Below are 14,349 nucleotides of genomic sequence, written 5' to 3'. Positions count from 1 at the left end.
GAAGGTAATTTTCAGAATGACTATTCCTTATTTATGGGGTCATGGTGCAGATCCTTTTCAAAATGGCTCTTTTTCTCCCCTCATTTTCAAGAACTTGATTCTGTTAACCACCCCCCCACCCCGTTTTTCCGTTGTTTTTTTTTTTTTTTTAATGCTCTTATCACATCTGGACATGGGATTTTAGTGGGAAGGCTTAGAAGTGTGAAGGCTGAACTGGATGAGTCTAACAAAGGGGGAGATGCGGGCCCGCAGCATTCCTGAGCACTGCTGACACCCAGTCCTCTTGGGCACACACCTGTGGCTGCAGATGCCTTGGTGCCTTCCTCTGAAACCTCGATCTTGGCTTTGTGGATCGCTTCAGAAACATAAAAGCCATCTTGGCCTAAGCAGAGGAAATAGAAATGGGATTATTTGCATTTTGTTGAAAGATGTGAGTACATTTTTAAAGAACAGAGTTATAGTCTTGCATGCTGCTTACTGTGGAAATAGGAAGAGATTTGGGAAATTTTAAGGTGCAGTATTTTATGCAACTTTCAAAGCCTCAAATTCGGTTAAGTATCCAATAAGTGAAAGTGTTAGTTGCTCAGTCGTGTCCAACTCAATTGCGGTCCCATGGACTGTAGCCCACCAGGATTCTCTGTCCATAGAATTCTCCAGGCAAGAATACTGGAGTGGGTTGCCATTCCTTTCTCCAGGGGATCTCCCCAACCCAAGTACTGAACCTGGGTCTCCTACATTGCAGACAGATACTTTACTGTCTGAGCCCCATCTACTAAATAATCCCACTCAATATTCAGGGCTGTGTCCCCATTTTTTCAAGTTAATTTTCAAGCCCAATTTCTAGTTACTGTTGAAATCTTTAGTATTTCTAAAATTTCGGTGTATAAGAATTGCCAGAGTATGTGTTAAAATGCAAATTCCAGAGCCCAGGAATCTGCACATTCAGCAAGCTTCTGAGATGACTTCCCTTGAATGCCTTCTTGGGCTGCATTTTAAGAGCCACTTTTAAATGACAGTCAGAGGTTTGTACTATGGGCTTTAAAAGGCAATGTATTAAAAATATCTCATGCCGCGTGACCGCATTCTGTATACTGAGCATATCAGTTATGCAATTACCTTGCCTCATGGGCTAGAGTCTGCAGAGAAAACGAGAGGTGAGAACTATAATGGTTGTATGTCAACAATTTCAAAGGCATCATAAGCTTAGCAAACAGGAATTTGAGTGGTGACGTTAGAGAAATGGACAGGTTTTTATAATTTAGCCATCCATCATGTTTAAACAGTTCGCTTGGTACTTGACACAAAAAATGAAATTAAGAATCTTGAGAACGAGAAGAAACTAGAAATCCACACGCTTGACCAGAGGTTCTGTTGGGCAGATACAGGCGTTCTGACAGCAGGTACCTTGCCCATTTCCACTCAACCCTTCCACACGGATGCCACCACCTTGCAAAAGTGTGTTCTAGTTGATTCTAGCATGCCCTGGAAAGGGAGTGGTGTCAGGAGTCTTAAACATCGTGAGGGACATGCTGTATTCTGAGAGGGCTTCTCTGTTTTATCTTAGGATAAATTATTTTTGATTTCTCATACACAATACGAGGGGACGGTGAATGAGTGTTGTGAGAGAGTAAGACCAGCAGAGTACAGGATATGTGGCGTCTCATCTGTCTTTTACATAAGGGAATTGTGAGTTGGCTGTTTGCTGTAAGGAACAGATCTTTCTCAGTGTCAGTGAAGGGGACCAGACAAGGGCCAGAGGGAGAGAAAAATCAATGGAAACAGTCACTTGGCATCACTCAGCCTTCTGATTGGTTTTAGCAGTTGGTCTTTTTCAGTAGCATTTTTTAGAAAATCTATGATCTATAGCCTGTCTCGCTAACTCCCTGAGCAAACTGAAATGTGGGACCCAAATTAGAACTGTGTGTATAAGGAATGGTTAATGGTCATGAGAAGGTTTTACTAATCTGTGACTTCATTACTATCTAGAATGGTATCCAAATATTTAATGAAATGAGCAGAGGTTCTCTATCAGCTAGAATATAGTTGAATACATTTGTGTTAAGAGTCCAGATGCCCTGGCACAATGTGAGAAATGGTGCCAACTGGTTGGTATGAATGAGTTTTTCAGTAGATGACTTGGCTATTTCACTTTCTTGAAACTGCAACTGAGGAGCTTTTTTCTCCATCCTATTACAGGAGTGGCCCAAGAAGTGACATTTACATGTTTGCACAGACATAGGCTTAGACCCATAGCCTGGCATGCCTCGGCATCCTCATCTCCTATACATTTTATCTCTGGTAAGAGTTAACATTTCAGAAGACCAGCATTTGTCATCAAAACAAGGATTCAGGAGTCATATGTGGGTTATGTTTTTCTTCTTGCTTGATCTTGTATTGCAGATCCCAATTTGCTTACTTCTGTTAAGTGGCTCTGGATATGTTATGCAATGAACTCAGCCTAGAGGATCCTCCTGGCTTTGGGCTTATTCTCTCCTGCAGTGTTGGCAACTGTCTAATGACACTGAGGGCCATTCAACCTGTTTCCCCAAAATCTGTTCCCAAGGTTGTTTACAGGTGCTATTCTGTATAAAGGGTTCCATGAGTAATAACATGGGAAATGCAAATTGAATAGGCTTGTGCTTTTGTTTTTAACAGTAGACTTCTTAGAGTTGCTCATTTGTTAATGTTCATGGTGTTCATAGCTCTACAGGAGCGTGGTCATATGTAGTGTTTAACCATGGAATGACACACGATCTCCTGTCCCCAAATTTACCAGGTTAGCATTCTACAGAACCTACTTTGGGAAGCTAGCCGCCTTCCCCTCAATAAACCCTTCCACTCCTATATTACATTTCAATATCCAAAGCAAATGAATAAACTCTTCTTCCATAACAGCTTCTGTGTTTCCATCTGAACCTTCCTTTTTGGATTGTAAGTTCCCAGAAAACAGAAGCTGTATTATTCTAAATACTTGTTACCTCGTTCAACTAGCATAATAGTGCTTGGCACACATAGGTGTATAGTGAATGTTGGACGAATGACTGAATACTGGGGGCTCGCTCCACACACTACATTTGTTTCATTTCCCCCATAAAAACAGCTGCCTTAATGTCCTTTAATCTGATTTTCACTCGTAAGGAAATGGTTGGTGTCTGTGGACTCGGGCGCAGCACAGGAATCCTTGGCAAGTGTCATCTGAATGACTCAGAGCCCCCTTCCCCTTTGTTAGTGGAGCCCATGGTGCTTTGTATGTGGCCATACTCTCAGAAGGTTAAGGGTTTTCATAATGTGAGACTGTATAAACATAAGATTTGCAAAATGTAAACCGATTATCTGACATTCCATTGTCAGCTTCTCATCATCACATCGTTGGCTGTGTCTTTTGTCTCCCCAGATATTATTACTTAATATTGGCAGTATTAATGCTTTGAAAAAGTTATCGCCAGGATCTGCTTCTAGTTTATCTTTCCCCTCTTCTTGTCACTTAGTTGTAGATGGAGAGTGTATCTCACATAGCAGCCAGCCCAGAATATACAGAGTGCCGGAAAGAACCTGAAATGGCCTCTCCAAGTAGGTGGTTAGTTCCTCTTTCTGTCCTTCTCATCTAGCCCTCTCCTCACATCTTGCTTTCTTGCCACTCTCCCAGCCAGCTTTGTTAAGGTGTAATTGGCATGTACAGTGTAAGTTTCAGGTGTATAATATGATGATTTTATGTATGTGTATATTGCAAATAAGATAATATACTTTATATCTGTACCCTTTGACCACCTTCAGCCATTCTCCCCACCCTGGCCACCACCACTGTGTACTCTGATTCTATGATTTTAGCTTTTTATTAGATTAGATTTAGATTTTAGATTATATATAGTATATGTGAGATCATACAGTATCTGTCTTTCTCTGACTTAATTCACTTATCGTAATGCACTCAGGGTTTTTCTATAATGTTGCAAATGGCAGGATTTTCTTTTTATGGCCAAATAATATTCCACCGTATATGTTGACACTTAACTTTTTCCATGACTGTTCTAAACAATAGAACATGAGGGTGCAGATATCTCTGTGACACAATGATTTCATTTCCTTTGGATACATACCCAGATATGGAATTGCTGGATTATATAGAAGTTCTATTTTACTTTTTTGAGGAAACATGATACCGTTTTCCATAGTGGCCGCACCAGTTTACATTCCTCCAACAGTGCACGAGGGATCCCTTTTATCCACATTCTTACCAACACTTGCTATTTCTTCTTGGCTATGGCGTACGGCTTGCAGGATCTTAGTTCCCTGACCAGGGGTCTAACCTGCGCCCTCAGCAGTGAGAGTGTGGAGTCCTAACCACTGAACTCTTGCCATTTCTTATCATTTTGATAACAGCCATTTTCAAAGTTTCTGTTGAGAAATCCACTGGTTGTCTTATGGGGGTTCCTTGTACGTAACTCGTTTCTTGTCTTGTGTGCATGCTTAGTTGCTCAGTTGTGTCCAACTCTTTTAAACCCCATGGACTGCAGCCTGTCAGGCTCCTCTGTCCATGGGGATTCTCCAGGCAAGAGTACTGGAGTGGGTTGCCATTTCCTTTTTCAGGGCATCTTCCTAAGCCAGGGACTGAACCTGGGTCTCCTGCATTACAGGCAAATTCTTTACCATCTGAGCCATCAGGGAAGTCCCCTTTCTCTCTTGCTGCTTTCCAAATTCTTTGTCTTTGACTTTCGACTAATTATAACATGTTTCAGGGTAGCCCTATTTAAGTTCAACCTATTTGGGGTCATGGCCCTCAAAAATCTGGGTGCCCATTTTTCTCTCCAATTTTGGGAAGTTTTCAGCCAGTATTTCTTTAAATAGACTTTCTGTCCCTCTCTCTTCTTTCTGGGATTCCCATAGTGTATATATGGTTCCTTCCCATAGTGTATATATTGCTGGCTTTGAAGAAAGCCAACTACCATAGGTTTTCTTCACTGTATTCCTTTTGCTCCTCTTACTAGATAATTTCAAATGTAATTCACTGGGGTTTTTGTTTTTTCCTTTGCTTGATCAATTCTGCTGTTGAGGCTCTAATCTTCAGTGCAGTCACTGTATTAAGCGTTAGGATTTCTGTTTTGGTTTTCTGATAGTTTGTGTTTCTTTCTTGAACTTACTTATTTGTGCACTGTTTTTTCAATTTTGTCTGTCTGTGCATTCGTGTAGTTTACTGAACTTCTTTAAGAGGATTACTCAGAATTCTTTGTTAGTTCATAGATCTCCATTTCTCTATGAGAGTTGAGTGAGTGGGTATTAGTTGCTCATTCATGTCCGACTCTTTGCGACCCCATGGACTACAGCCTGCCAGGCTCCTCTGTCCATGGGATTCTCCAGGCAAGCATACTGCAGTTAGTTACTGGGGTTTTATTTGTTTCTTTCAGTTCTATCATGTTTTTGTAATCCTTCAAGCTCCTTCATTCCTTGCATTAACATCTATGTATTTAAAGTAAGCAGTCTGCTCTCCCAGACTTTATAGATTTGCTGTGGCAGGAAAAAGACCTTCACCAGTCAGCTCCCAGCAGCTATGGATGGGTGAGGCCTTCTGTCAGGGTCTCTGTTTGAACAAGGCTACTGCGTATGCTCAGAGGTTGCAGGGGTTGCTGCTGGCTGGCTTCTTTGGTTGGTGGGACTGCTGGCTAGACTGTGCGTTCAAGTGGAGCCACTGGGTGGGCTTCCTCTTTAGGTGGAGCTTCTGGCTATGTTTCATGGTTGGGTTGAGCTGCTAGTTCGGTAATTACCTCTGGTTGAGTGAGGTTGCAGGCTGTGTTCCCTGGCAGGATGGTATGATTGGGCAGTTGTGGGCTGGGCTCTGCAACCATTCCTGGTCAGATGGGGACTCAGGGTGTGTTTCCCAACTGGATGGTGCTATTGGCTGGGCTCTGTGTCAGGTGGGGCCACAGGCTGGGCTTTGGCTTGGTGGTACCATGAGTTGAGCTCCAAGGTCATCCACAGTCCCTGATCAGGCTTCCTGGTTATGTGGTGTCAGGGACTGTGCTCAACAGTTGCGCAGGGCGTCTGACTTAGCTCTGCCCAAGCATGGCCGTAGGACAGGCTTCTTGGCAATCTGGGTTCTCTGGCCAGGCTTCCTGCATGAGTGGGACATGAGACTATGCTTGGTGGTTAGGTTGGGCTGTGAACTTGCTTTCCTGCCTGGGTGAGTTGGGAGTATGGTGGCCCTTTCACCAGAGACCCAAATCCCATAAGAGCCAACTGAGCCCTCTGGCCAGATGGGGCCACTGGCTTGGCTCTGCCCATGGGCATTGCTCCTGGCTGGGGATTTTGCTCAGGTGCACTGCAGTATGCTCTTTTAAGGTGTAGGTGCTGAATGCTGTATGTAGGCTTTGCCCCCCTTCTCTATCTCTCTGATCCGTGAGGCAGGACCTGAGCGGATCTGTCAGGATGTGTCCTGAAACACTTGAATGAGCTGGATGAGCCAGATGTCCACCTTGGGCCTCTCTTCTCTCACTGGAGAAACCATGGACCAGGGGGCACTCTCGGTGCAGTGCTGCGTCAGCCTGGAGCGGGTGGTGATGTGGTCAGAAAGGAGCCATTCCTCTTACTTTCTTTTTATGCCTTTTTTAAAAAAGTATAACTTTATTTACTTTGGCCGCACTGGGTCTTCATTGCTGCACGGGCTTTCTTCCAGTTACAGCAAGTGGGGGCTGCTCTCTAGCTGTGGTGTGCGGGCGTCTTATGTTGCGGAGCACGGGCTGTGGGGCGCGTGGACTCGGCAGTTGTGGCTCTCAGGCACCAGAGCACAGGCTCAATAGCTGTAGTGCACGTGGGCTTAGTCGCTCTGCGGCGTGTGGGATCTTCCTAGCCCAGGGATCGAATCCATGTCTCCTACATGGGCAGGTGGATTCTGTACCCCTGAGCCACCAGGGAAGCCATTTCTTCTTACTTTCTAACGTGGTCCTTCTCAGTCTCTGTGTTTCAGAGGGGTGCTTCAGCCTCACCCCCAGGTGAGGGCATTTCTACAATGTTGACGTATGTGTGGAGACTTGCTAGTTGGTCTTCTTGGGAAAGAGACTGAAGTCCAGAATGACCTATGTTGCTATCTTGATGACCTTCTGCAGCTCTGCCCAATCACTGGTATGGCATAAGTTAACTTCAGTTCACAACCAAACAACTCTGGCTGGTTTGTTCATTCACATCATAGAAACAGGGAGCTTGTACGTCTTCCTGAGCAGAGGTTGGAAACCAGTCACAAAAGTTAAGAATAAGACAGTTTCTTCAAAGTTTCAAGTTTGTGCACAAGGACTATTTCTTAGATTAGGAAGCTTGGGTTGGTATGAAAGCCTGCTGAGCCTACAGGAAGTGGGACTGCTCAGAAAGTGGATCTCTAGCTGATGTCTTTAGTGTGAGTGACACTGGCATTATTCTTAAAAGCTTCGTAACATGTAGTGCCAAGGTGGTATAGGGAGAAAAACAGCATAGGCCCAGCTGGGCATTCTTCATGCAGCAAAAATAGGATTTGAGGCCATAAAAGAAGAAATGAGTGACTTTTTAAATGGAGAAGGGGAACTTGATTCTGGGCTTTGGTACCAAATAGAAAGAAAAAACCAAATGTTCCCAGTGGTTGCTGAGTGTCCATCAGTAGTACAAAACTATCTGCAGCCCCTTGTTAATTGTAGGATGGGAGACCAGCATTTTCTGATCACTTGCTCTCTGTCAAGCTCTCTTTGCTGTATGATAATTTGCTTTGCTGTATGATAATTTCATCTCTGCAAATAAGATGTGAGGTGGGAGGTGGCTACTCCATTTTAGGCATGACACATCTATTGTTAGATTCAGTGGCCGTGTCTCCAGAATTAAGTCAACAGTCTACTTAGGCACAGAAGTAACTAGTCTATTGATCATATTTAAAGAAAAACATCGGAAAGCAGTATTTTAGACAGCTAACTCTATCTGTAAAAAGCCAGATATTAAATATTTTAGCCATTATAGAGCATATGGCATCTGTTGCAAAGTCTCAGTTCTGCCATTATAGCAGGAAAGCAGCCATGGGTGAGTTTAAATGAATGGGAGTGGCTGTGTTTCAATAAAACTTTATTTATAAAAACAGGTGGTAGGCCCTCATTTGGTGATCCCTATGTTAGAGGAATAAAACTTTATGGGAGAAGATTGTAAGGTGGATATATTTTATCTGAAGGAAATAGGCATGCAAGCTTCCCACTTGGCGTGTGGTAACTGCTTGATACTTGTTTAACAAGCCAGATCCATAAGCCTATATTTCTGCTGATTTGAGCAAAAATAAGTAGACTTTAATTGCATTGTAAAACAAGAGGTTAGGTATTTTAAAAGGTTCTTTTTAAACTCAGCTGCTTATTAGATCTTGTCAAAGGAGCTCTGAGCCTCAGAGGTCTTTACTGATAGGAGAACTGCATCATGTGGGTTGAGCTCAATTCTTTTTGAGGACACAGGGTTGACTGCCTTTTAGGATGTATTTCTGAGAATGATGAAGGAGCAATCAGTGAGTCACAGTGACTACTGGAATGTAGCGGTGTGGAAGAGAAGGTCAGAATGGCTCCCAAATTTTGAATTAGGCTGGTCAAAACAGGAATGCCATAGCTGAGCTCCAGAGCCACAAAGATAGTGATGGGATTGTGTTATTAAAGATAGACTGCACACAAATCCTTCATCCCTTGCTCTTTCCTTGCCTCTTAGCCTTTAGCTCTAGTCTTCTTTTCCTGGCAGTGCCAGATTATGTTTGTGTCACCAGGGAAAATTTCTGGTAGAGTCATTCTCCAAGTCAACAGTATTTACTGGCTCCCCACTGTATGCCAAGCATTGTTGGGGGGCACTGGGCCCAAACTTGACTATTGCTTTGCTTACTATCTCTTTGCATGTTTAGGCAATGAGTTCAGAGCTGGTAGATTATAAATAACCTAGAATAGAGCCTTCCTCGTGTGCTTTCTGATAAGTAACTTTGCCATGGAGTCTAACTGGTCACATCTAATATCCAAGCCGAGACTCTGGTGTGGACTAAACTCACTTTTTTTTTTCCCCTGCAATGGCTTAAGAAAGAAATCTGAGCAAGGCTTTAGAAAACATATCTGAGCTATGAGGTTCTAGCATTCCAAACAGAGGTTTCATCAGCTCCTCGGGCAAGGAAAGCATCAAGGCCAAGGCAATGCCTGCTCCAGGGTCATCTTCGTACAGATAGTTCATTACTATCCAGAGCAGCAACGAACCCGAGTCTTTGGAGTTGGCAGTAGTTTTGCCAGTGGTCTCCTGGGAGGATTCTGAAACATTAGGTTCTGGCCTTCCCCTCTCTTTTAACATTAGATGTCAGTTCTGTCAGACCACAGGTGAATGCAGAGCCCGTAGATTAGCAGGAGCTTGTCTACTATAAGCCACAAAACCTAATACTCTGGGAGGGAGAACATTTTAAGGCCAGGTTATAATTTGTGGAAGTAATTTGAAGAAAGGAAGTTCATTAGAAGAAGACAGAGAGGTCCAGGGAGGGAGGGAGGGGGCAGAGATAGAAACGAAGAGTGATGGTGGGAGGTCAGAATGATGGGCTCCGTTGTACCAGTATCTCTGGTTTCTCCTATCATGACGGGCAGAGGGAGGGGAGCTGTATCGTGACCTCTGATCACTGACTTCACTCTGAAGGTGGGTGCTTAGAGGCCATCTCAAGAAACACCCCGCCCCCACAAAGTCCAACCCAAATCTGGCATCTGAAGCAGCATGTTCTTATATACAGTAAAGCACTTTCTTTATTCTTTTAAGCCACATCATCTCTGGCTGTTTACCTCTAAAGGCTTTGTAGGTGTGAATCCCTTCATCAGTGCATGATCACTGATTAAAAACAGCACCTACCCCGCCCCCCCACCACACACACAATGCCAATATGCTTGGAAAAAGAACTGTTGTTACCTGAAATTCCTTTCAAGTTAGCTCTGAGTGGATCAAAAAGATCGATGACTCCCCAGGAATATAAAATGTTTTTCAAGTCGAAATGATTTTGGATCCTGAACCTAAAACAACAAAAGATATACACTTTCACTTAAGATTCTCACCTTGATATTCATCACATGCCAACCCACGCCCCTCCCTTCAAAGTCAGGGAGCTCCAGGCTCACCTCCAACTTCGTCTGTCACTGCTCCTTCCCACACCCCGACCCCCTGACTAATCTGATCCCACAGCCCCTTCTCCCACCTCTGGACCTTTGCTTCTGCTGTTCTTTCCAGGTCTGCCTTGAATTTGAATTGTACTGTCCTCTCCTCTAAGCTCAGTTCAGCGATCCCTCCTCCTCTTCCCCAGCTGTTGTGACCTTCGGTTCTTTAAGCCCTATTAAGCACTTTGTTCCACTCTTTTGATGTATAGAATGGTCTGTTTCCTATTAGTGTTATTTATGATACTGTAAACTATTTGAGAAAAGAGGCTCATTATTTCTTCATAATAATTAATATTTAATGAGTGCTTACCATGTGTAGGAAATGGCAAGCCACTCCAGTAGTCCTGCCCGGAGAATCCCATGGACAGAGGAGCCTGGTGGGCTGCAGTCCATGGGGTCTCAAAGAGTCGGACGCAACTGAGCACCCACGTGTGCATACCATGTGCCAGGCACTAAGAGTATTTTATGCGGATGATCTCATCTCTTCATCACGTAACCGTGTTATTATTCTTGTTTTACAGATAGAACACTGAGGCTTGAAGAGTTTAAGGAGCCTGCCCAAGAGGACATCCTGAGTCTGCGACGGAGCCCGCCTGGACGAGGCTGACGGAGCGCAGAGCCTGTGCTCTCGGTGTCTACACTCTGCCACCTGCCATCTGCCTCCTGGCTGGGGTCTCACACACAGCAGGTGCGGAAAAGAAGTTGCTGACTAACTGCCAACTAATAGTGTCTCATTGAACATTTTTCTATTTGATACAACATATTTTCACGTTTGCTGTGTGCAGCGTGGGTCTTTAGTTTTCCCAGTTAAGTCCCGAGAGCAGGAAAAACCAGCCCACCAACTTTATCATGTTTCTCCAAGGGCAAGGCATTTAAAACTTTACTGTTGAAGGCGGCTTTAAAAGGATGAATGACGTGATTTTCCTTTGAGAACAAAAAAACTTCCAAATTGGAATTTAGATGGTCTTTTCTATAAATCATGCAGAACTTATCGGAGAATAAAAATACTGTACCAGACTGTTAAATATCCACGTTCTTCACTGCCATACAAGACAATGTTCCCAATATTTTAAACAAAGGTATCAGATTTTCTCATAAATGTGTGTTCTGAATCTTGGCCATAGTTTCCAAAAAAGGCACCAGCTTTCTCTAAGTATGCTGATATTTCACAAAAATTAAAAAAAAAATTTTTTTTCGGGGGCTACACCTCTCAGCATGTGGAATCTTAGTTCCCTGACCAGGGATCGAACCCACACCCCTTGCACTGGCAGTGTAGAGTCTTAACCCCTGGACTACTAGAGAAGTTCCTCAAAAAAAGTTTTTAGACCACCTTCTCTGAAATTTTCTTAAATCCTTAAACCTCACTTTTCTGAGAACTCTAAGTGCTAAAACATAGCGGTTAAGAACATGAACTTGGGAACCCAGTGCCTAGGCTTGAATGCTGGCTCAGCCTCGTACTAGCTGAGGGAACCTGGGCAAGTCACTTTGCCTCTCTTTGCCTTGGTTTCTTTACTTAGGAAACGGGCCTAATACTAGTGCTCAGTTCTTAGTTTTGTGAATAGGAAGTGCCATAATCCTGGTAAAGCGCTCAGAACAATGTCCAGGACAGCTCACGCACTTTACTGTTACCACTGTGGTTTTGTTTCTCATTGATATTGATAAAGAGCTAAGGTATGTTTTAAGCCACGTATGGTGGTTATGGTAGGAGATAAAGCTGGGTAATACCATTTTTAGTAACTAAAGACAACAGTAAAAACGAGGTATGACTATGAAAGAGGACAGTGATTTGTTTCTTGAATGGCTACGAAGGCCAGGCCAGAAGAGATGCTACAAAAATATCTTGGGTTAGAAAAAACACCCTTTACCAAAACCAGACAAGGATATCACAAGAAAATGACAGACCAGTGTCCCTTGTGAACACAGATGTAAAAATCCTCAACAAAATATTAAAAAATTGAATCCAGCGACATATAAATCCCTCTATGACCAAGTGGGATTTCTCCCAGGAATGCAAGGTGGGTTTGACATATGAAAATCAATCCATGTAAAATACCATATTAATGAAATAAAGGACAAGGGCGACGTGATCATTTCAAGAGATGCAGAAAAAGTACTTGTCCAAGCACTTGACATTCTTTTATAAAAACAAAAACCACCTAACAAACTTGGATAGAAGGAGATTTCTTCAACCTCAAAATGGGCATTTACAACCCCCTACAGCTAGCATCATCCTTAATGGTGAAAGATTGAATGCTTTCCCCCTAGATCAGGAACAAGATAAAGATGATCACCACTTCTATTTAACACTTTACTGAAGGGTGTGCAGGGCAATTACACAAGAAAAAGAAAGCAAATGTGTCCAGAATCAAAAGAAGAACTAAATCTCTTTCTATTCACAGATGACCTGGTCTTGTATATAGAAAATCCTAAGGAATACACACACACACACATACACACAGACAAAAAACTATTAGAGCTAATACATGAGTTCATCAAGATGGCAGGATACAAGATCAAGATACAAAAATTGTTTCTTTATACTAGCAATGAACAATCTGAAAATGAAATCCCATTTACAATAGCATCGAAAGGAATAAAATACTTAGAAGTGAATTTAACAAAACCTGTACACTGAAAACTACAGAACACCATTGATAAAAACTAAAGAAAACCTGAAGAAAATCAAAGACATCTTGTGTTCATGGACTAGAATACTTAATACTGTTATAAAGCAGTATTCCCCAAGTTAATCGACAGAGTCAGCAAAGTCCACATCAAGAACCTGGCTGTTTATTTGGCAGAAACTGATAAGCTGATCCTAAAACTCACATAGAAAGACATGGAACCCAGAATAGCCAAAACAATCTTAAAAAAGAAAAACAAAGTTGAAGGACTCATACTGCTGATTTCTAAATGCATTAAAAAGCTAAAGTAAGCAACCAAGAGTGTGCAGTACTGGCAAAAGTACAGACATTTGTACCTATAGAATAAAACCAGGAAGTCTAGAAATAAACCTATATTTATGGCCGATTTTGACAAGAGTGTCAAGAAAATTCAATGGAAGACAGAACAGTCTTTTCAATAAACTTGGTTAGTTTTGCCTGTGAAACACCCCTAAAAGGTAAGGGAAGTTTTATTTCCCTAAAATCTTATATTCTTCTCGGATAGCAGGCTGAGTAGTCTTAGAGAGCTTAAAAAATTTTTTTTGTTTTAATCCAGATAAGGTCAAGTGTGAATGAATACTTGGGTTACTATGACCTCTGCCTTCTTGTCCCTTCCCCATCCTCCAGAGTTTTTTAGGATCTTTTCTCAAGGGATTGCAAGTTCTAGAGGCAGAATCAGCACCAGTGAATAGTTCTCAGTGGCGCTGGGCATCTCCCTGGGGCCTCTTCCTTACATCAGCTGCTCCAGGATGAGGCCAGCCATTTGTCTCCTACACTCAAAGAGACTGTAGCAAAGTCCTACTCCCAGCTGCATTTTCTCTCTATCGTTAGCCTTGAAAGCTCTTCTTCCTTTGCTGAGCTTCTCTTAAACATAACAGAAACATCAGGCTTGTTTCTGCTTCATGCTAGAGAGATCTGCTGAAATAGCCAGTCTTTGGGCTTTGATTTGGGGTTCAAATATTTGGTTTGGAGAGATAGGCATTATGTCTGAGTTTAATTCACCTTCTGCCTCCGCTAGGCCGATCTCACTTTAGACCTTGGCCCTTCACTCACTGGTCTCTCTCTCTCTCTCTGTTTTTTGTTCCAGGGCCTGGACTTATTTTTAACTCCTCGAGGGAATCCTGCCAAGGCCTCTGGCTCAGCAATGCAGAGAGCCTGGTCAGTGGAGGAGGCTGAGGTGGCCAGTGGGGAGGAGCATGAAGAATCCACACACTGCAAATGAACCCTCGGATAATTTTTTTTGTTTAACTGCTGGTCTCCAAATTAATTATGCATTTACTCTGATTTCAAATGAAGCTTATCATTTAGAGATGCTCCTTGAGGAACCCTTTGTAAAGTAATGAGTTTTGCAAATAGGTTTTGCTTTGGAGAAGCAAAATCCAGCACCATCATTTAACTTTTTGACCTCTTGGGGTTGTGTATTTGTACCTATTGGGTTTTCTTAAAGAAAGGCTCACCACTCTTTAGAAAGAATGAAACCTTCAGTGCAAGGATGTAAAGCCTTCAACTTTTATGCTTCAATTTGCCTTCTGATGGGAATT

The 14,349-nt window shown here is 42.8% G+C and overlaps 2 protein-coding genes across 5 annotated transcripts in view; one reads left to right on the top strand and one right to left on the bottom strand.

Annotated features, from left to right (window-relative positions):
* Nucleotides 1-14,092, top strand: part of INTS6 (integrator complex subunit 6) — a 105,367-nt gene extending 91,275 nt beyond the window's left edge. Inside the window, exons 19-22 of one of the 3 annotated variants that reach the window (XR_011569720.1) lie at nt 2,197-2,298; nt 3,489-3,570; nt 10,667-10,833; nt 13,896-14,092. The gene's annotated coding sequence lies outside the window, so the exon portion shown is untranslated. The remainder of the gene's footprint in view (nt 1-2,196; nt 2,299-3,488; nt 3,571-10,666; nt 10,834-13,895) is intronic. The other 2 variants (XR_011569721.1, XR_011569719.1) reach the window with 2 other exon arrangements.
* SERPINE3 (serpin family E member 3) overlaps nt 1-14,349 on the bottom strand; it is a 33,476-nt gene that overhangs the window by 4,681 nt on the left and 14,446 nt on the right. For both annotated transcript variants that reach the window (XM_070800129.1, XM_019971328.2), the window contains exons 6-7: nt 9,904-10,004; nt 296-382 (exon numbers count right to left, since the gene is read on the bottom strand). In XM_070800129.1, coding sequence (XP_070656230.1) covers nt 296-382; nt 9,904-10,004 — 188 coding nt within the window. The remainder of the gene's footprint in view (nt 1-295; nt 383-9,903; nt 10,005-14,349) is intronic.

This window comes from Bos indicus, chromosome 12, assembly GCF_029378745.1.
Source record: "Bos indicus isolate NIAB-ARS_2022 breed Sahiwal x Tharparkar chromosome 12, NIAB-ARS_B.indTharparkar_mat_pri_1.0, whole genome shotgun sequence".
Taxonomy (NCBI): Eukaryota; Metazoa; Chordata; class Mammalia; order Artiodactyla; family Bovidae; genus Bos; species Bos indicus.
Note: the sequence above shows the minus strand (reverse complement) of the source record. Positions and strands in the feature narration are given on the sequence as shown.